At 28.6% G+C, this 22086-nt stretch overlaps 3 protein-coding genes across 11 annotated transcripts; 1 reads left to right on the top strand and 2 right to left on the bottom strand.

The window, feature by feature from the left end:
• The first annotated feature begins 41 nt into the window (after nucleotides 1–41).
• Nucleotides 42–7429, top strand: Arp8 (Actin-related protein 8). Of its 4 annotated transcripts, XM_083088333.1 has the most exons (10): nucleotides 42–178; nucleotides 293–460; nucleotides 526–724; nucleotides 821–1023; nucleotides 1195–1539; nucleotides 1639–1785; nucleotides 2953–3172; nucleotides 3256–3384; nucleotides 5141–5309; nucleotides 5760–6661. In XM_083088333.1, the coding sequence occupies exons 1-10, from the start codon at nucleotides 155–157 to the stop codon at nucleotides 5797–5799; spliced, it is 1644 nt and encodes a 547-aa protein (XP_082944459.1). In that variant the 5' UTR covers nucleotides 42–154; the 3' UTR covers nucleotides 5800–6661. The 4 variants fall into 4 exon arrangements, with proteins under 4 accessions (XP_082944459.1, XP_082944458.1, XP_082944456.1 ...); XM_083088332.1 differs by lacking the exon at nucleotides 5760–6661 and adding an exon at nucleotides 6746–7429 and having other exon boundaries at nucleotides 526–1023; XM_083088330.1 differs by having other exon boundaries at nucleotides 526–1023.
• Nucleotides 7430–8627: 1198 nt separating this feature from the next.
• On the bottom strand, nucleotides 8628–9870 carry LOC145964818 (uncharacterized). The gene is made up of 4 exons (XM_083087974.1): nucleotides 9293–9870; nucleotides 9096–9231; nucleotides 8930–8986; nucleotides 8628–8824 (listed from the first exon to the last, which is right to left on the bottom strand). The coding sequence occupies exons 1-4, from the start codon at nucleotides 9634–9636 to the stop codon at nucleotides 8672–8674; spliced, it is 690 nt and encodes a 229-aa protein (XP_082944100.1). The 5' UTR covers nucleotides 9637–9870; the 3' UTR covers nucleotides 8628–8671.
• A 3316-nt stretch (nucleotides 9871–13186) lies between these two features.
• On the bottom strand, nucleotides 13187–21441 carry LOC145964817 (uncharacterized). 6 transcript variants are annotated; one of them, XM_083087971.1, is made up of 10 exons: nucleotides 21139–21429; nucleotides 19876–19949; nucleotides 17177–17381; nucleotides 16868–17089; nucleotides 16617–16730; nucleotides 16454–16543; nucleotides 15741–15979; nucleotides 15464–15623; nucleotides 13976–14093; nucleotides 13499–13639 (listed from the first exon to the last, which is right to left on the bottom strand). In XM_083087971.1, the coding sequence occupies exons 3-9, from the start codon at nucleotides 17373–17375 to the stop codon at nucleotides 13999–14001; spliced, it is 1119 nt and encodes a 372-aa protein (XP_082944097.1). In that variant the 5' UTR covers nucleotides 17376–17381; nucleotides 19876–19949; nucleotides 21139–21429; the 3' UTR covers nucleotides 13499–13639; nucleotides 13976–13998. The 6 variants fall into 6 exon arrangements, with proteins under 6 accessions (XP_082944096.1, XP_082944094.1, XP_082944099.1 ...); XM_083087970.1 differs by lacking the exon at nucleotides 13976–14093 and having other exon boundaries at nucleotides 13187–13639; nucleotides 16617–16727; nucleotides 21139–21440; XM_083087968.1 differs by lacking the exon at nucleotides 13976–14093 and having other exon boundaries at nucleotides 13187–13639; nucleotides 21139–21431.
• Nucleotides 21442–22086: the final 645 nt, after the last annotated feature.

The following is a 22086-nucleotide window of genomic DNA, read 5'->3' as shown; positions in this document are numbered from 1 at the left end:
GCCAACTGTACTGATTTTACTGGCAGTAACCAAATCTATTTTCGAAAGCATCCAATATCTTACTACCTCCATTGTAGACGCTCCTTAAGAAAAAACAAATAATGACAAAAGAGGAAATTTAAACAAAGCGATTTTAACATTACATTGTGAGAAAATGCCGGTTTATCAGGAAGCAGAAGTAATTATATCTTTATAATATTAGAAACATATTAATAAATATTTGTGAATTTTTTCCTTATACATATTTTTTTTATTGATAAACAAATATGTGTAATAATCTATATCTATTCAGCAAATCCAAGCACAGACCATTATTGTTATTCATCCTGGCTCTATGTATCTACGTATGGGTCGTGCTTCTGATCTAAAGCCTGTTACATTGTTACATGCAGTAGCAAGGAGACGTTTACCAAGTGGAATAAAATACAAGGACAGTTTCCTGCCATCAGCTGTAATATTAGTAAGTATAAATAAGTATGAAGTATATAGCAAGAAAGTTTTATTATCAACATTTGTCTTTTATAGACAAAAGAGTTAACACAAGCAATGGAAGAGTCTCGACTGCAGGTATCACATACTTTACAATCCTGTTTACAATCAGATGGGTGTCGAAGGTATGCAACTCCACCACAACAAATAGCAGCTTTCAATCGCAGATCTATCCCAGAAATCTCTTCCCCATGTAACATGAAATGGACAAAAACTGGTCATGACATTGTTGTTGGTGATGATATTTTATCATTAGATCCAGAGGAAGAATCTAATTTTAATATTCATTTTCCTTATAAAAGAGGTGAACTTAATATTCATATGGGTCCAGGTGGTAGCTTAACAGCCGTTATGGCAGATTTAAAAACAATTTGGGAATATGTATTGACTGAAAAGTTAGATATTCCTTTGAGAGACTTGAAACACTATCGTGCAGTGCTTGTTGTACCTGATATTTATCATCGATCTTATTTGAAAGAATTGACTACATTACTGTTGGACGAAATTGGTTTTGGTCGCTGCATTCTGTTACAAGTTAGTTCTCGCTTGTAATACTAATATATTTGCTATTTATATTTATATATAGTCTTTACAAAAAGAGTTTTATTTCATTTCTTATTTTTTAAATTTTATTTTAATCAACTGTTGTATATTTTAACAAGTAATTTAAAATTTAAATAATTGCTAATGCTTTATTATTGATAGGATCATGTAGGTGCGCTATTTGGTGCGGGTTTAGGTTACGCATGTGTGGTAGATGTTGGAGCACAAAAGATATCAGTGTCATGTGTGGAGGATGCAATCTCTCATAAGGATACGCGAGTACGTATGGATTATGGCAGTGCAGATGTTACGCAGACATTTTTCTGGCTCTTACAAAAGTCCGCATTTCCATATAAATTATGTGATCCCATCAACAAATTGGATGCATTGCTTTTAGATCAATTAAAAATAGATTTCTGTCATGTAGATTTAAATGTATGTGGTTCACAAGAGAAAACGTTTGTTGTTAGAAAGCCAAAAAAACAAACAGAAACTTATACTTTGCAGGTATCTTTTTATTCATTCTTATAAAAGAAAAAACTTTATTCATACTTTATAAAAGAAAAAGTTATTTGTTTCCTTACATACTTAACTATATCAAAACAGGTAGGCGATGAATGTTTAATAGCACCTTTGAGCTTATTTCAACCTGAATTGTTTAGAATTACTGGAATCCATAATGTTCACGTTCAAAAAAGATCATTAGGTGATCCAGAAGACCCTTATGATGAGAATTATTTAAGGGAAACAAGCGTAAGTGTTCATTCTTTTTACAAACAAGTGTATCTATTTGAAGCTTTATATAAAATTTTTCTACTAAGTATTCTTTATATAAAAAGAAAAAGATTTCCTATATGTCAATTATATAAAATAAAGACAAACGTTAAAAATCTATTTTTAATTATATATATATACACACACACACAGGGTGTTCCATTTTAACATTGCCATCGAAATATCTCGTAAAGTCTAAAAGATACGAAAAAATCTTTCAGACAAAAGTTGTATGGTTTCGAGGGGGACATAAGATGGTGCCATTAGTTTGACCTTGAAGAGTCACCTGAAGGTCACCTCCAACTTTTTAAATGGGATACCCTATATGCTTTTGCATATTCTTGTAACTCATCTCGAGAGCTTTCCAAAACACTATAATTAAGTTAGTTTTCATTAAGTACTTTCAGAATTATAAGGCTTGAAATCATTTCTTAATTTTACATAAACCGTAAAATATCTTGTAAAATATTCATTTTTCGATTATCTTACCTTAATACTTTTATGTACAAAATAATGAGAAGAATATTGGTGTAAAGAAACCACATAATTGTTTCGAAAAAAAAATGTAATTGTTAATTGCAAATTACATTTTTTTTTTCGAAATAATTACGTGTTTTCTTTACACCAATCGATTCCTCTCATTATTTTTTACATAAAAGTATTAAGGTAAGATAATCGAAAAATGAATATTTTACAAGATATTTTATGGTTTATGTAAAATTAAGAAATTATTTCAAGCCTCATAACTCGGAAAGTACTTAATGAAAACTAACTTAATTATAGTGTTTTGGAAAGCTCTCGAGATGAGTTACAAGAATATGCAAAAGCATATAGGGTGTCCCATTTAAAAAATTGGAGGTGACCTTCACGTGACCTTCAGGTGACTCTTCAAGGTCAAACGAATGGCATCATCTTACGTCCCCCTCGAAACCATACAACTTTCGTCTGAAACATTTTTTCGTATCTTTAAAGACTTTACGAGATATTTCGATGGCAAAGTTGAAATGGACCACCCTGTATATATGAAATCTTTATAAATTTGAACAATATCACTTTACATTTCTTAAGTTTAATATTGAATATTTTTCTGATTTAATATTTATTAATAATACCATTTAAATTTAATTAGATCTATTTTTGTTTCAGAGACGTGGAATGAAAGAATCTTTAGATCATTCGTCAGAAATACAGGAGGAAACGGCGAATATACCTACAAATGCGGGCGAAGATGAGGTCGTAGTCGACACGGTCAGCGATACTGTACCTAGTTTGTCTAACCGCGATTTAGAAGCTCCTCGAGATTTTGTGATCCCACAACAATTATTAGGTCTTGATCAAGCTATATTACAAAGTATTGAACGATGTTGTAAGTATAAAGTTATTTTTTCGCTCAAAATAGCTTATAATTAGAAAAGACTACATGTTATACAATTCATTTTATTTCAATAGCCAATGAAGATTTTAAGAGAAAAATGTATAGTTGCGTACTAGTTGTTGGATCAGGTTTGAAGTTTAAAGGTATTGGTACATGGCTTCGCAATCGAATATCCCTTCAAACACCTTACATGTACAGACCTGGTAAGTATTTAAAAAAACAATTATACGATATATATACATATATATACATATATGCTCTTATGCCATTTTCTTTTTAATTTTTTGATTACTTGAGCCAAATCTCTAATTATTAAAAATACATATATGTGTATATATACAGGGTGACCCATTTTAACTTAGGCAGCCAAATAACTCGAAAAATAAGCAAGATAGAGAAAAATGTTTTAGACAAAAGTTGTATGGTTTCGAGGGGGCCATAAGATGGTATCATTGGTTTGACCTTGAAGAGTCATTTGAAGGTCACGTGAAGGTCACTTCAATTTTTTTAAATGGAATACCCTATATATTTTTGTACATTCTTGTAGCTTATTTCGAGAGCTTTCCAAAACACTATAATTAAGTACCTTTCCGTTAAGTACTTTTTGAGTTATGATGCTTGAAATAATTTCTTAATTTTACATAAACCGTAAAATATCTTGTAAAATATTCATTTTTCGATTATCTTACCTTAATACTTTTATGTACAAAATAATGAGAGGAATCAATTGGTGTAAAGAAAACACATAGTTGTTTTTAAGAAAAAATATGGAATTGTTAATTGCAAATTACATATTTTTTCTTCGAAACAACTATGTGTTTTCTTTACACCAATTGATTCCTCTCATTATTTTGTACATAAAACTATTAAGGTAAGGTAATCGAAAAATGAATATTTTACAAGATATTTTACGGTTTATGTAAAATTAAGAAATTATTTCAAGCCTCATAACTCAAAAAGTACTTAACGAAAATGTACTTAATTATAGTGTTTTGGAAAGCTCTCGAGATGAGCTACAAGAATGTACAAAAATATATAGGATGTTCCATTTAAGAAATTAAAGGTGACCTTCATGTGACCTTCAAATAACTCTTCAAGGTCAAACCGATGATACCATCTTATGGCCCCCTCGAAACCATAAAACTTTTGTCTGAATCATTTTTCCGTATCTGTCTTAGGTACAAAGAAATTTGGGTGCATAGATTAAAATGGCCCACCCTGTATATACAGGGAGTCCGATTCGTGAGGGACAAAATGAAAAGTGATGATAGACTGGGTCAAACTAAGAAGAAAAGTCCTCTACCATTTTGCAAAATTCGCAATAATTATTAAGTAATAAGCAAAAATGTCCCGGCGCATGAGAAGCGGTAAACCGCTTGTAGTGTGTGATTATTAAGTGATCAAACGAAAAGTGGTGATAGATTGGATCAAACTGAAAAGAAAAGTTCTCTACCATATTGCAAAATTCGCAATAATTATTAAGTTATAGGCAAAAATGTCTCAGAGTATAAGAAGCGATAGACAGATCGCTTCTCATGCGCTGAGACATTTTTGCCTATAACTTAATAATTATTGCGAATTTTGCAATATGGTAGAGAACTTTTCTTTTCAGTTTGACCCAATCTATCACCACTTTTCGTTTGATCACTTAATAATCACACACTACAAGCGGTTTACCGCTTCTCATGCGCCGGGACATTTTTGCTTATTACTTAATAATTATTGCGAATTTTGCAAAATGGTAGAGGACTTTTCTTCTTAGTTTGACCCAGTCTATCATCACTTTTCGTTTGGTCCCTCACGAATCGGACTCCCTGTATAAGAAATTTTTGATATATTTTATTCTATAAAATATATCAAAAATTTTTTCGGTTTATACCCGTATAGTAATGAATAGTTATAAATCTTCTATTAAAAAACAATAATGAGTTTATTCCTTTTTTTATATTATTATTGTAGAACAACTAGATATTATAACTCAGCCAAAGGATATGGATCCTGGCATGACGACCTGGAAAGGAGCAGGAATTTTGAGCTGCTTGGAATCAGCACAGGAATTGTGGATTGCTCGAACTGAATGGCATCGCTGGGGAGTGAGAATATTGAGAGAAAGATCTCCTTTTTTATGGTAAAAGAGATACTTGCTTATATATATATAATTATATATATATATATTTATTATAACACATATTTTATAGAAGAAATAGAAAGAAATAAAAAAGATGAAAACAATTTAGAAATTTCTTCATTTATCATGATTGGTGATTAAAAAATTTGTAATTTTATTGCTGTTGTAGCTACAGAAAAATGTCATTTATTCTTTATATTAATTTTGTAATGTTCATTTCTGACATTGAAGAAAATTATATTAAGAGATAAGTTTCTTATTAATTATTTCTCATAATTGGCAGTTATTTGTATATTCACTACTTATCTGCAAAGCTTATAAATTTTATAAATAGTTTTCATCTTTTTTGTCAAAAGCATTTGAATATACTCCATTTCAATATTCTTCAGAAAATATGTCAATGTATATATTTATTAAAATAATATATTGCATTTTCATGCATGTCTTAAGTATATTATGTGATGTATACTTGGCTATATTTCTGGATTAAGCAATCTATATAAAATGATCACATCTCAACGTCCTTATAAAAAGGAGATGTGGAGATGTAAAGTCAAATAATTTGTCTTTATCAAGTGTATTCTGTAAATTCTGTAAATTACAAACTTTGTCGACGATATCATGAATGTAATATCTTGAGAAATAAAATTGTTATCTGACTTGGTAATTATTATTATACTTATATTTTATAACATATATGTGTTATAATGTTATAATACACATTTATATTAAAAATTATAATAATAATAATATTAAAATTAAATTTACTCATATACAGGGTGTCCCGAAACTAACGCTTGATATTTTAAAGGCAGATTCTCTTGCCAATTTAAAAACGATTTTTTCTCAGCGAAAATGTCGCGGCACTAATAGTTTTCGAGTTATAAACGATTGAAAATAAAGGTTAGGTTAGGTTTTTCGCAACCTAAGGCTTATGGGAATAAAATATTAATAAAGTCACATTCTTTAGTTAATTTTAGGTAGAGTTTACTTTAATAGAATTTTAATTTAAGGCTTAGTTAGAAAGATACATGATGACAAAAATTGGGAATATGCAAAAAATAATGATCTCCCTCGACATTTTCGCTGAGGAAAAATCGTTTTTAAATTGGCCAGAGAATCTGCCTTTAAAATATCAAGCGTTAGTTTCGGGACACCCTGTATAATTTACAACTTGCTTTTTATATAATTGTCATACATTGGCATATTTTGAGGAAATATTTTTATTTGAAGACTCCATCCATAAAATATATCTATAATATATAATGATGTACAATATTACAAATAAATCTGTAATATATAATGTTACAAATAGAGTCTTAGTAAGTGTTAATCTTTATATATATATATATATATATATATATATATATATATATATATATATATATATATATATATATTCAGGGTGTTCGGAAATTCAACTGACAAATTTTCAGATTGTCGGGGGCACCATAAGAATCATTTTTTGCAAATGAACCTGGGGTCGGAAACGTATCATTACATCGCTATGGCATACGGAGTGTTCGAAAGAGTCGGGACCTCGAAATATCACAAAAAATTGAAGTTTTACAAAAAATTGTTTCAAACAAAAGTTGTAGGGTGTAAAAAGGTCTATTTACTGGCGCCATGTGTTTGACCTTGGATGGCGTCGCCAAGGTCACGACAAGGCCACCTTGAATTTTTGAAATGGAACCCTCCACTTTTTATTGCGATCTTGCCATGGTTGGCTAGATCATCTTCCAATCTGGGAATCGAATTTGTGTTTGGATCTCTTGCCTTCGTGGGCGAGACATCTTACCTTGAAAAGCTCGATAACTTCGAAACGGCTTACTTAAAGTTGGTAAAATTAGTGTGCTTTGAAAAGGTCTCGAGAAGGGCTACAAGAATATGCAATAAAAAGTGGAGGGTTCCATTTCAAAAATTCAAGGTGGCCTTGTCGTGATCTCGGCGACGGCATCCAAGGTCAAACACATGGCGCCAGTAAATAGACCTTTTTACACCATACAACTTTTGTTTGAAACAATTTTTTGTAAAACTTTTATTTTTTGTGATATTTCAAGGTCCCGACTCTTTCGAACACTCCGTATGCCGTAGCGATGTAATGACACTTTTCCGACCCCAGGTTCATTTGCAAAAAATGATTCTTATGGTGCCCCCGACAATCTCTGAAAATTTGGCGGTTGAATTTTCGAACACTCTGTATACAGGGTGAGCCATTTTAATTAACGCACGCAATTATTTCGGAAACAAAGCATTTTAGAGAAAAATGTTTCAGACAAAAGTTTTATGGTTTCGAGGGGGCCATAAGATGGTATCATTGGTTTGACCTTGAAGAGTTATTTGAAGGTCACATGAAGGTCACCTTCAATTTCTTAAATGGAACCTACTATTTGTCATTGCATATTCTTGTAGCTTATCTCGAGAGCTTTCCAAAGCACTATAATTAAGTACCTTTTCGTTAAGTACTTTTTGAGTTATGAGGCTTGAAATAATTTCTTAATTTTACATAAACCGTAAAATATCTTGTAAAATATTCATTTTTCGATTATCTTACCTTAATACTTTTACGTACAAAATAATGAGAGGAATCAATTGGTCTAAAAAAAAACATAGTTGTTTTGAAGAAAAAATATGTAATTTGCAATTAACAATTCCATATTTTTTCTTAAAAACAACTATGTGTTTTCTTTACACCAATTGATTCCTCTCATTATTTTGTACGTAAAAGTATTAAGGTAAGATAATCGAAAAATGAATATTTTACAAGATATTTTACGGTTTATGTAAAATTAAGAAATTATTTCAAGCCTCATAACTCAAAAAGTACTTAACGAAAAGGTACTTAATTATAGTGTTTTGGAAAGCTCTCGAGATAAGCTACAAGAGTGTGCAAAAATATATAGGGTGTTCCATTTAAAAAAATTGAAGTGACCTTCACGTGACCTTCAAATAACTCTTCAAGGTCAAACCAATGATACCATCTTATGGCCCCCTCGAATCCATAAAACTTTTGTCTGAAACATTTTTCTCTAAAATGCTTTGTTTCCGAAATAATTGCGTGCGTTAATTAAAATGGCTCACCCTGTATATATATAGAGAGGGGTGGGAGGGGAAGAGAGAGAGAGAGTATTTACATATATCAAGTATCTCTTGTGTGTGTGTATATGTGTGTATAAATTATAGGTACATGTAAGATAAAAAGAATTATACATACAAAACTGTAAATATAGCATGAACATAATACAAAATAAATATAGCAGTTATTATTGTTGTAGCAATTTGAAAAATGCATTTTTGAAAAAAAATTACTGTACTATATCAATAATAATATAAGTTTGTAATATAATAAATTTTTACTCGTATTATAATAATTCAGTCATTCTAATTCTAGTTTTATTGTTACGGTGATATTGTACTATGTCATTTTCTATTAGAAAATTTACATAATATGACACATCTGGTATAACATCTACATAAACATCATCTCCTCCTTTCATATAAGCAGATGTCAGTGCCTAAAATCATTCATTTATACAGTTATATAATACAACTTTGCACATTTGTACAATTAAACAATTTTGTAGAAAATATAGATTGTGTTTGATAAAAATGATACTTACTGCTAATAATTCTTTGAAGCCCTCATTACCAGGAAAAATTGTATCAACCACAGTGTACTGTAAAAAGAGTTTATCAAATTGACAATGAGATGTTGATTTTCCATGTCTAATATAAAAGCACAATTTTATCTAATAAAAATATAAAATAAGTTTAAAATTTACATACTAAATCACTTTTCACTTTTTGAAATATATGTTTAGTTATAACAAGTTCTTTTTCATAGGTCTCATTTGCAAAAGTCTCTGCCATATCCAAATAAGCTCCTCTCATTTTCTCGAGTCCATCTTTTTTATTTTTCAAACTATAATAAATATAATATACAAATTGCAATGAAAATTGCATTGTTATTGCATGCTACTTACTATGTGATATCTTCTTTAATATCAGAAAAATCGCATTTTAAACTATTGAGGAGTTCTTGCATGTTACAAATCTCTTCTTCCATTTCAGTCATTACTTCTACACGTAAGTCAGATGTTCTCAGAATTGGATAATCTTCAGGTTCTACTTGTTGAATTTCTTTCAATAAGCTTTGATGTAGTTTTTCTTGTTTCATTTTCACATCATCGAATGAAGACACATTTGATGGTTTCAAAGTAAAAATCTCATTATTTGATATTTTGTTTATTAGTTCTTCTAAATTTTTTTCTCGTTCTATTTTCTTATCCTTTAACGTTTCGAACGCGTCCTCTAATGTATATTCCATTATTTTTTGAGAAATATATATATGGATTGAGATTTGTTCTTTTTAGCTGAACTGGCTGCACTAGTTCAATAAGTGTACACCGAAGTGTACACGTTCTTTTTAGCAGAAGTGACGTCAGGGTGCCTATTAAGCCCCTTGCACAATGCTAGGCAACAGGCAATAGAAATAAGGAATAGAAACTATTCACTAATAAATACGCGGAATAGAAAATATTCGCCAATAGGAGCAGAGAATAGATACTATTTCTGTTCTTATTGCCTGTTGCCTAGCATTGTGCAAGGGGCTTTACGGTTCTTGAAGCGAGGTGAAAATTACAAAAGTGAACAGATTTACTAGATTTCGACAAATGAAATTGTAGATACTCTAGTAAATTTCCTCACTTTTGTTATTTTCACTTCGTTTCAAAAACCGTATAGGCCCCCTGATGCTGCTAAAGGCCATGGCACACAAAAAAACGTAAGCAATGGCCGCATTCAGCGGACTCAACTGCTAAGTAGCAATTGAACATGATTGGTTTCTACTTTCAGATCCGATCAATCAGCATCGAATTACATCGGAAAATCTAGTAATGTTGCTCAACTGTTGAGTCTGCTGAATGCGGCCAGTGAAACGTAGTCAGTAAGCAAATTGACCAATCATGATTGAGCAGTAAGGCAGCCATATTAAAACGTAAGAATTCCGATTGGTCGATTTCCTTAGGCCCGTTCTACAATACGTCGTATGTCGCAGTCGGATGTCGGACGCATGCGTATTTGGTTGTCGGTTGTCGTATAAAGGCCATCACACACAAAATGCATGAAACACAGACATAACATAGCATAAGCATAAGCAAGATGTGCAATCTACACAAATGTACATAGCATAAGTTTAGACTAATCAGAACTGAGGAACAATAATTGACATTTAAAAACACTCCTAACCTAAATATTACTGACATGTGTCAAAGTTGATTCGTATTAAGTTAGCCGGAAATTTTTCAGCCAACCAAAAATCTCCTTATGGAATCGTTTGTATTTCGTATGAAGATGTTTGAAGTGTGATTACAAACGTTTGTGAGTAATTAGAATAATTATAAAAAATTAATCATTTTTACAGTATGTAGTTAGCCAACATAACTAAATATTAAAAATTCTCCTTATGAATCGTTTGTATTTCGTATGAAGAGTTTTGAAGTATAATTAAAAAGGTTTGTGAGTCATTCGTTTAATTTTAATTAAATTTTTTTATATTGTGAAGTTAACCGGAAGCTATATAAAATGGACGCCGTCCTGTGATTGGTCGATTTGCTTATGGTAAATACTAAAATTTTCTCATGTGTACTGACTTTAAGTGTAAGCAAAACGAGCAAATTTATCTCTTTTGTAACTTTTAATCCATGACTAATTTATTATTAATTCCGCATAATCGCATAATATATCATGGATCGTGGATAAGCGTAGATAATTGAAATATGTTTTTCTACCAATAAATAAGTAAATCTTTTATAATTGTTTTATAATGTAGTCATCATTCAGAAAATGATCACAATTTGTGATTATGTATTTAATTGTTATTTTATATTCGCTTTCAAATAATAAACTATATAATAATAAAATTTATATAAAAAGATGGTAATATATGTAATCCAATTAATTATAATTGACAAAATAATTTCTTGTGAAAAAATAAAAGTAAAAAATATAGAAGAATTTTTTTTATAGCTTGTATAAAAAATCAGTTTTATGCTAAGTATATTATAATTTTCTGGACTGTAGTAATATTTAATATATAATTTTTGCTATATAAATATATATTTCTGATATAAAATCTATTTCTACAGATAGTAAGATCGGCTGAGTTATGTCACAGAATATCGGAAGGCTTACATCAAAATGCGAGAGAGAGGAGATGGCATATATCAATATGAATCCATTGCTGATGTTGTAAGAGCAAAAATAGATATCTCTGTAGATTTTATTATTTTTGCATCCGAAAACTTGAAAGTTGCTCATGCCTTATCGGAAATAAGTCTTCTTTTGTATTTTCAAATATATATAAGCGCACATTTTTAGCATATTCTTTTATGTTATCATTTTTTTGTTAATTATTATTGATTACTTTGTTAATTATTGTCAATTAAGAAGAAATATATATTTATATAGCAAAAATTATATATTAAATATTACTACAGTCCAGAAAATTATAATATACTTAGCATAAAACTGATTTTTTATACAAGTTATAAAAAAAATTCTTCTATATTTTTTACTTTTATTTTTTCACAAGAAATTATTTTGTGAATTATAATTAATTGGATTACATATATTACCATCTTTTTATATAAATTTTATTATTATATAGTTTATTATTTGAAAGCGAATATAAAATAACAATTAAATACATAATCACAAATTGTGATCATTTTCTGAATGATGACTACATTATAAAACAATTATAAAAGATTTACTTATTTATTGGTAGAAAAACATATTTCAATTATCTACGCTTATCCACGATCCCCCTGGCGAAAATAAGAAACTTTATAAAGCGTTAACAACCGTTGAGTGAGGGTTTTCTGAGAGTTTATATGCTTTTCAAACTTTGTAAGAGCACTTACATAACGCTGTTGGGTTTTGAATGCTTATCAAACGCTGCAGTGTTGCAATTTTTGTTCTACAAACTCTTTATATAATGTTACATGAAAGTTTTGCAATGCTGAGGTAACATTTTTCAGAGTACGTTCAGTAAACGTTGATACATCTTCGTGTACAGAGTTTACTCAGACTTTTCAAACGTTTACGATTACGCTATAACGTACAAACGTCTTTTAAACGCTAAAGTGTTGCAATTTTTGTTCTACAAACTCTTTACTAATCGTTTTTAAACTCTCGACGAACTTCCACAAACGTTCATGTAAACGCCAAACAAACGTCTCATTTTTGCCAGGGCCATGATATATTATGCGATTATGCGGAATTAATAATAACCCAATAAGCACAAGTACGTCCTATGTACGTACGACGAACGTACATGCTGGACATAGTGTACATCCATTGTATGTCCATATCGAATACAGTAGATGTCTATAGGACGTCCATTGTATGTCCGTTTGCAACTCCAATGGACATCCATAAGACGTCTTTACTGGACAAACTATGGACAAACTATGGACCTGAAATGGACGAACTATGGATCTAATGAACAAATTTTGGATCTTAAATGAACGAATTATGGACCAAATGGATGAATTTTGGATCTTTTATGGACGAAATTCGAATCTTAACTGGACATACTTCGGACAATTATTACGCATGTATAATTCATAAATAATTAAATAATTGGTAATAATTAATAATAATTGTATAGAAAACTGGAAGAATATTTATTTTTGATTTATATTGTTATTCTGTATGTACACTGGCAAACACTGATCTCTGTTTCCTGAGATAAAAAGGTGAAAATTATTATTACATTTTATTATATGCAATAATTTATTCTCCTTTTACCTCAAAAAACGAATCAATATCCGCCAATAAACATTATTACACTTTATATGTTTTACACTATCACATGTATTAATTCATATATATTTTGCATATCAACATTTTATCACAATGGTACTTATATATACTTTCAACTTTACAAGTATCATATATCACATTGTTTTACATATTGCATATCACAATATTTTATTATCAAAATATCTATAAACTAAAACTCATAAACTAAACAAATTTATAAACTAAATGCATAAACTAATATATATACGTGTATGTGTGTGTGTAAACTATAAAGTATATAAACTAAAAGAAAAAAATATTAAATTGGAAAGAACAGCAATATATAAAAATTGAAAAGAATAATAATATTACAATAATAATTAAATTAAAAAATTAATTGTTGTTATTTTCTCCTTGGTTTTTATTCTTATTATTGCTGCGTTCCTTTGCTCTTCTTAACCATTTTTGAATCGCTTCTTCGCAATCTTTATTGGTGGAGTTTGGAATACTCTTTTTAGTAGAACCTGTAATATGTTAAAAACAAATTAACAATTAGAAAATTGTACATAGATAATATATTTATCTAAATTATTTGTTTTATTTGTTATATATTTTTATTTATATTTATTTATTATATATTTTTTAATATTTATTTTTTTATTTTATTTGATAATTATCTTGACGTTTTGATCAGTCTAGTCTCTCATAGTATGATTTTTATTCCTTGATATTATTATAATTAATGCAAATTTAATTTTTAAATAAGTTATTAGTAAGAAACGTGATATTTCTAACAGTGTTTAAAGATTAAACAAAATCTTTTTCTTTTAATGATACATAGAAACTCTTTAATTTCTTACCAACTGATGAAATTTCGTTTTGGTTATTTGACATTGATGAGCAGCAAGTCAAAAAAAGGAAGTGAGTCGATGAAATTGTTCAGTAATGAATCATCGAAATCACGCGGTTCACTACGGACTTATATAATAATTTAAATTAAAAATATTTAATAATTATAAAAGCGCAGAAAATTCTGCACTAAGTTCAAAATATATCTAAATATACAAAGTATAATTTGATATGCAAGATGTTCCATTTTAACTTACACAGCAAATATCTCTTGAACAATGTATAAAAATATTTCAGACAAAAGTTGTAAAATTTCGAAGAAGAAAGTTAGTGCTATTAATTTTTTCCTAAAGGGTGAGTTTCTAAGTTATTTGAAAGTCTTTTTTTTAATAAAATTATCTTGTTTTTTTATGTAAATAGATTATTAACGCCTTCTTAACAACTTCTTTCTCCTTCGAAATCCTACAACTTTTGTCTGAAATATTTTTCTCTAAAATATATTGTTTAAGAGATATTTTGCTGTGTATATTAAAAAAATGATATACTCTGTATATATTATTAACTCTCTAATGGAATTTAATAGTGTTATAACTACATATATAATTATAAATATTATAACTAAATATAATTAAATATACAAAGTATAATTTGATATATATATATATATATATATATATATATATATATATATATATATATTATAGTACAGCGGTTCTTAACCTTTTTTACGATGCGGACCCCTTCTTATCACATTATTTTCATGCAGCCTCCCAAGTATTAAGTAATGTAAAATTAAGTTTCTTGAAAATAAATTTTCAGAAATTTTCATTTTAGAAAAAAAAATCTGGAAGAATCCGCATTTACCTTAATTTAAAGTTGAAAAACAGCATAAACCAATTATTTGTCTAAACGCAATAATTAAAATTATTAGGACATTTAAAAATGTTATCTATTTTCTATTTTGTAATTGTCCGAATTAAAATATTTTTATTACATGTATTTCTTTTAGTCTTTACTGCTAAAATTTACTCATATACAGAAAGAGTAATGCAAGAAAAAAATGACACGCGACTCACAGACTCACACAATCAAGGACGGCTTATGTCATGCGTCCGTGTGCGCGCAACCAAGTGCCGCTCGACCAAACGCACATATACGCCTGAGATAAACGGTTCATATACTTCATGTAATTGTTTTTGCATTACTTTTCCAACGAGGATTACACATAAGTTCGTAAACTTTGTGTTTTTTCCGCTATTTCTTCGAGCTTTTGCGGATCCCCTGTGAGGACATCGCGGACCGCCAGAGGTTCGCGAACCCCAGGTTAAGAACCGCTGCTATAGTGTATATATCAAATAATACACAATATATTTAGTTATAATACCAACAATGAAAATAACTAACAAAAAAGTCAGTTACAATTGATTCAACAATAATCTTCAATCTAAAACAGTGATTTTAAATAAGTTAAGTTAAAGATAATCTAATAAACTATTTACCAATTATTAAATCGGCTATTTTTAGTTTATTAAATGTTTTCTTTGCCCGCCTTCCTAACCAGCTGTAAGTAGCTGCAAGATCATTTGTTATTACCAACTGTAAAGCTCTTTGTATAAAATTATATATGGAATATCCACCAATCTTTGAAAGTTCATTCATCTGCAAAATTCAAAATAAGAATAATATATTAATTAAAACTTTTAACTAATAATATTGTAATATAATGTAAAAAAATATAGCATGTATTTGAAAATAATAGATATTATAAAAAATTACCGCAACGTTAAAATTTTTTTCTAAATTTAGATATTCCTCAACACGAGCTAAATCTTCTTCAGTTCGTGCAGGAAAATCAAACATTTGCAAAAAGGAGATTTCTTCTTGTACTTGATTCACATTATTATTTGCAGCGAGATTATTAATAGATGTAGTTAATTCCTGAAGTGCATCTGTGTATTGCCACATATTTGCTTTTAGTATATTTTGTTGACGAATAATCTCTTTGAAATATTTCTCTAGAAAAATGGAATTTATTAATAAATTATTGAACATATGCGCGCGCGTAGTACGTAAATTCGATAATAAGTTTAACAAAAAATATATATAAACTGTAGATTAAATATACAGGCGGGTGTCACTTAATTCGCGCCCACTATTTACATAGTAATATTCCTCATGGAAAACCTTGTCAAAAAGTTCTGAACCTTTTTTTCTATAAAACAATAAAGAAATAATTATTGAGTAAAGTATAGTTAAATAGCGCCGAGCTTTAGCCTGGCGTGTGTTAGTGAGCCGCACACTATTAGACCCGCGGTTCATTGACGCGCATTAAACTAAACCTCAGCGCTGTTTGGTTATATTTTACTCAATAATTATTCCTTTATTATGTTATAGAAAAAAATGGTTCAGAACTTTTTGACAAGATTTTCCATGAGGAATATCACTGTGTAAATAGTGGGTACAAATTAAGTGATATCCTCTATACATACCGCAATTGTATTGTAAATGTAATGGACAACATTTGCATTCATTCATAAATGGCCGGTCATTGCTATTCAAATCTTCGTTATTATCAAAATCTACACATTATAATTTTATATTTTAGACACAGTTAATTATTATGAAAATATATTATAAAAATAATTTGAAAACCATTTGATTTTGAAGTGCCCTTTCGAAATTTCTCAGTATTTGACAATGTGCTAATATTAGTAGCTTCATCATTGCTCTTTTTTTTCGGCTTGGTTTTTATAAAAGTATTGTCTTCTGAAGAAAAAAACAATTGAGGATCAAACTTTAAATGTAAATTTTTGAATTCATAAATTGATTGCTACTGTTTTATTTTATTTATAAAATTTTTATAAAATTTCTTTAATATATCAGATAGATAAATGTATACAAACCGTTTGTTGGTTTCATACGTGGAGGAGTCGGTAATTTAGTGGCGAATTGGTTGTCATTGTTATTATCGTCTGACGACGATAAATTACTCTCTTCAAATGAGGAGCCATACGTTTTTATTGTGATTTTCCTTTTAGACACGGCTAATCTACCGCTGACATCAGAATTTATATCAGAAGAATATTCTGCTTTACGACATTTCTCTTTTGCTATTGAATAATTGTCTGAAACAAAATAACAAGTGACATATAACGTAACAAGATACAATAAATAATTTTTTTATTAAAATATAATAAGTAGTATATATTTACCGAAAGTTCCATGTCTTAGAATCCGAACAGGATATGAGGGCCAACAAGTTTTTGGTTCTTCGTGATTTCTAATTGCTGCAGTTATTTTATCAAATGGAAGCGATGGCCAATAACACTTATTGTTAATTAACCAACTAGATGGAACCGCTTCTACGGTATCTTCGTCCGTGAAAATGACGATTGTCCACGTTTTTGCCATATTTTTCTACACATTCTCAACAATTTGTACATAACTGGATGCATCCAGAAGTACGACCTTGAAGTGAGCGGTCGTACTTCTGGATGGACCCAATAATTCCAGATCACAATAATTCCGAATATTATAAATGTAGAATCATACCATCAATAAAATTTATTTCACAAAAGAATAATTAATATATTTTTATTATTTTATATTCATAATTTAATATTAATATTTTATTAATAATTTGTCAATTTTAATTACAAAATATTATAAATAGAATTAACATTACTTAAATATAAAATATAAAATTCAATCGACATTACTTAAATAATATTAAATTAAAATTTTTTAATATGTAAAAATAAAATCATAATCCGATCATAAAGAGTGAAGTAAAGGAAAAACAACAAATTTATCTTTAAATTGTAATCTGACACATTTATGCAATATTTCATTAATATTCCACCTTTGGAGATTCTTACTAATATTTTCCACTAAATGTATACCTAAATCAGAAGATTTACATAGTTCATTATAAAAATCTGTTATTGATTCATATTTATTTCCTATTATTACTGCATTTTCACTGTCTATACTAGCAATATTTTTAATTAAAATGATGTCACCATTGCTTAATCTACAACAATTATCTGGTTCTTTTATTTTCAAAGTAAAATTAGGAAACACTATATTTTCCCACTGACTTCTATATAAATTTCGATCTAAAGGGCCATTATTATGTTTATTTAATAATTCGGGTTCGATATTCAATTTATTTTCTTTGTTTAATTCCACGAAGTTTTCTTCATGTATACGATTTATTATTTGTTGTAACGGTTTATCTTTTTTACGAATATATCCTTTTATTTTTTGCATATGATTTTCGAAGGGGTAGGCACTGTAATTTTGTAAAACACTAAATTTTTTTACATCCTCATATACATGTAACAAATTATGTATATTAATTGTACAATTGTCTTTACCATACAAAATGATAAAAGATTTTACAAAATAATTAAAAAGAGAATTAGCATAATCTAAATGTTTAATATGAGGAGATGATAAAATAGTTACAGCAACATTCAAACACATGAAATTGAGATAAATGTCATGACTGAGAACAGATTTTAAAACTACAGGCCCTGTGTATAGTAAAAATTGCCTGAATTCTGTTGCCTTCCACCTTCTACTTTCTTGTAACGATCTCGGTTTACGATTGAATTCCAATGGAATATTTTTAACTTGATTTATTAATAAATCAGAAATTTGTGAAATTTGTGTATGAGAAAATTTTGTTGGTGGTTTACCAAAACACCACAAATGTACTAAAGTTCTTGTAACGCCCAGATCAATTAAATGCATTGGCTCTACAGGAAAATCATTAATCATATTTAAATCTTTAATTAATTCAAGATCTGAAATTTTTAAATTTACATGATGTTCTTCTTGAGTTTTTGATCTAAATTCAAAATCGGTTCTATCACGAAATTTTCTTAAACTCGAAAAACAAACTCTACCATTAATATAATCCCCCTCAATATGACATTTTGTACACGAATAATAACCAGTATGACCTTTAGTAAATTTAATAAACGCCTTAGCAGGCGTATCACATATGAAACCTTTAATTTTAAAAGGATAGTTAGATTCATTTATTGTTATACCATGCGTTGATAAATCGATAGCTTCATTGATAAAATCTTTTAGAAATACATTTGCATCATTTGGTTTTGTTTCTCCGTGATATATGCCTACAATACCTACTTTACAACGATTTTCAACTAAACTGCATAATATTGGCCACAACTGTTGATTTGAACTTTTAAAAAGAGGTAAGTCATCAATATTTATATAAACTTCTACTTGTTGTAAATTTTTTAAAGTTATAAATGAAAAGTTTCTGAACGCAATTATTTAAACCGAAATGAAAATAATGTCCTGGTTCAACAATTTTTAAAGCTATTTTTCTAGGAGTTTTCATTAATACGCGAGCATCCGAAGGCAAATCATTATGTTTTGACTTTAAAATACCTAATAATTCATTCAGAGCAATATGAGTAATTTTATTTTTCAGAGCCCAAGTAGCTAATTGAGATGCTAACGAAGATTCATTAGCTGTATTATTGAAATTTTTATTACTAATTAATTCATCGTTATTCAAGGTATTTTCATTATTCGAATCATTGTTGTTATCGGATTCATCATTATCTGAGTCAAAATTTTCTATATCATCTATATTGTTATCTATATTGTTATCTATATTATCTGCTATATTGTTATCTATATTACCTATATTGTTATCTATATTATTATCTATGTTATCAATCTCAATAGTGAAATCATTATCCAATTCAATGTGACCATCAATGCATGGTGTTGTAATAAATTCTTTATTAATATCATTATTTTTATTTAAAAATTGAGCAAAATCATCAGATTTAATTAAATTTATTGAAATATCTGTACAGGCTTTTGCGCGCCTGTAATATTTAGTAGAAATTTTAGGCATACTTACTTTTTATTTTCTGTATAACAGTCTCTAGTGCAATCTCCCAAAACCTGGTGGTCTTGCGCTCCAGAATTAAAACTCTATAAAATAAAAAATGTCTTAATTTATATTTAAAAGTACTTATTCTAAAGAATATAGAAAATAAGAATGTGTTCATGATGCATTTGTATTTTAAACTTTCATATTTTAAGTCTATGTGCTAACAATAAATTAAATTAATATTTTATTTATATGACAATACATATTTTTTATCAAGCAAGAATAGAGTTTAAGGAGCCTATTCTGTAACTTTTAACAATGTTGTTATGCATTACTGCACAGATTTTGTGTATCATATAATAGCTGCGCAATGATACACAACAACATATCATTAAAATATAGAATAGATTCCTAAGTGTACAGTATTTATTTATTTGCTTATCGTAATTATAATCTCTTTTAAAAATATTATAAATATATTATGAAATAGTTCTGCTTTGATATTGAATCTATTCAAAAATCATCGTTGGCTGAGATGTATTCACATAAGCTAAACACTGCCACATTTTTGAAATTAATTTATATTTTTAAACATTTTTATTGACATTTTTGTTAATAGTAATAATTATAAGCTAACAAAATCAATAATATACTAGATATATATCAAGCATTTTTCAGATTTTTACATATATTGTATCAAAATTACATATTCTCAATAAAAATACAATATAACAGTAACATATAACATTATAATGTTATAATTTCGTATTCAATAATATGTAACTGCAATGTAATGTGTCTTGTTTATAACAGTTACATTTGTTGAGTAGGAAATTATAACATTAATATATTATATATGTTGTTAGAGTATGATATTTTACTGATGAGAATATGTATATGATTTTGATTCAGCACAGAAATCTAAAATATGCATACATATATAAGATATATAATTTATTTTGTTAGCTTGTCATAATTACTATAACAAAAAATGTCAATAAAATTATCTACCCTAACAGCACATTGTGAATATTTCTCCATCAATGATGACTTATTTCAAACAGAATCAATATTATCGAAGCAGAATTACATCTTTGTTTTAAAATAAATTATAATCACGATAAGCAAATGAATAAATAGTACTGTACACTTAATTGTATTCTATTCTTGTTTGATAACAAGAAATACATGTATCAATAAAATATCAAATTTTTAGGTTATAAAATTGCCCAAATAATTTTTACAAATACGTGTAAAACACATGTACTACACAATTATACATATACTTACAGTTTTAATTCTTGTATCCGTACAGTCGTATCCTCTCTATTTTGTAGCCGTTAAAACGGCTGATTGATTATAATACTTCACTGAATCTCACGATTGGAATCCAAACGTTCACTTTCAGGAAATAGCGGTAATCGAGCATCGATCAACGTGTCGCGCGTGTCGCGCGCTGTGATGACGATCGATATTATTGGCTCTGCCATTTGTAATATTATTTTCTTTTTTACCATTGGCTATGCAACTCGTGAACTAAATATGAATCGTGCATTACACACAATAATTGTTAGTGTTAATTTTTTGATCACAAATGCAAACAATGAATTTTATGTAATACTTATTATCATGTAATACTTATTATTTATTATAATATTACAGATGAATTACGATAAAGAATTTGTAAATTTTCATCCTTTTTGGAACAAAAATGAATAATCCAAAACAAGTCCATGTACGAACATCCATTGGACGTATAGTATACATCCATAAATTAATTATATAAAGTGGATTTCAAATGGATGTCCACTGGATGTACATTTATTATTAGACAATGTACGTACTTATATGGACGTACAATGGACAACTGTTTTATGTCCATGGATATATGATCGTAAAATGGACGTAAAATGAATGTCCATAAGATGTACTGTGCTATTTGGGAAATTAGTCATGGATTAAAAGTTACAAAAGAGATAAATTTGCTCGTTTTGCTTACACTTAAAGTCAGTACACATGAGAAAATTTTAGTATTTACCATAAGCAAATCGACCAATCACAGGACGGCGTCCATTTTATATAGCTTCCGGCTAACTTCACAATATAAAAAAATTTAATTAAAATTAAACGAATGACTCACAAACCTTTTTAATTATACTTCAAAACTCTTCATACGAAATACAAACGATTCATAAGGAGAATTTTTAATATTTAGTTATGTTGGCTAACTACATACTG

The sequence above is a fragment of the Camponotus vicinus genome, unplaced genomic scaffold (assembly GCF_025532165.1).
Source record: "Camponotus vicinus isolate PSW18456_S1 unplaced genomic scaffold, iyCamVici1.0 SCAF_14, whole genome shotgun sequence".
NCBI classification, from domain to species: Eukaryota; Metazoa; Arthropoda; class Insecta; order Hymenoptera; family Formicidae; genus Camponotus; species Camponotus vicinus.
Note: the sequence above shows the minus strand (reverse complement) of the source record. Positions and strands in the feature narration are given on the sequence as shown.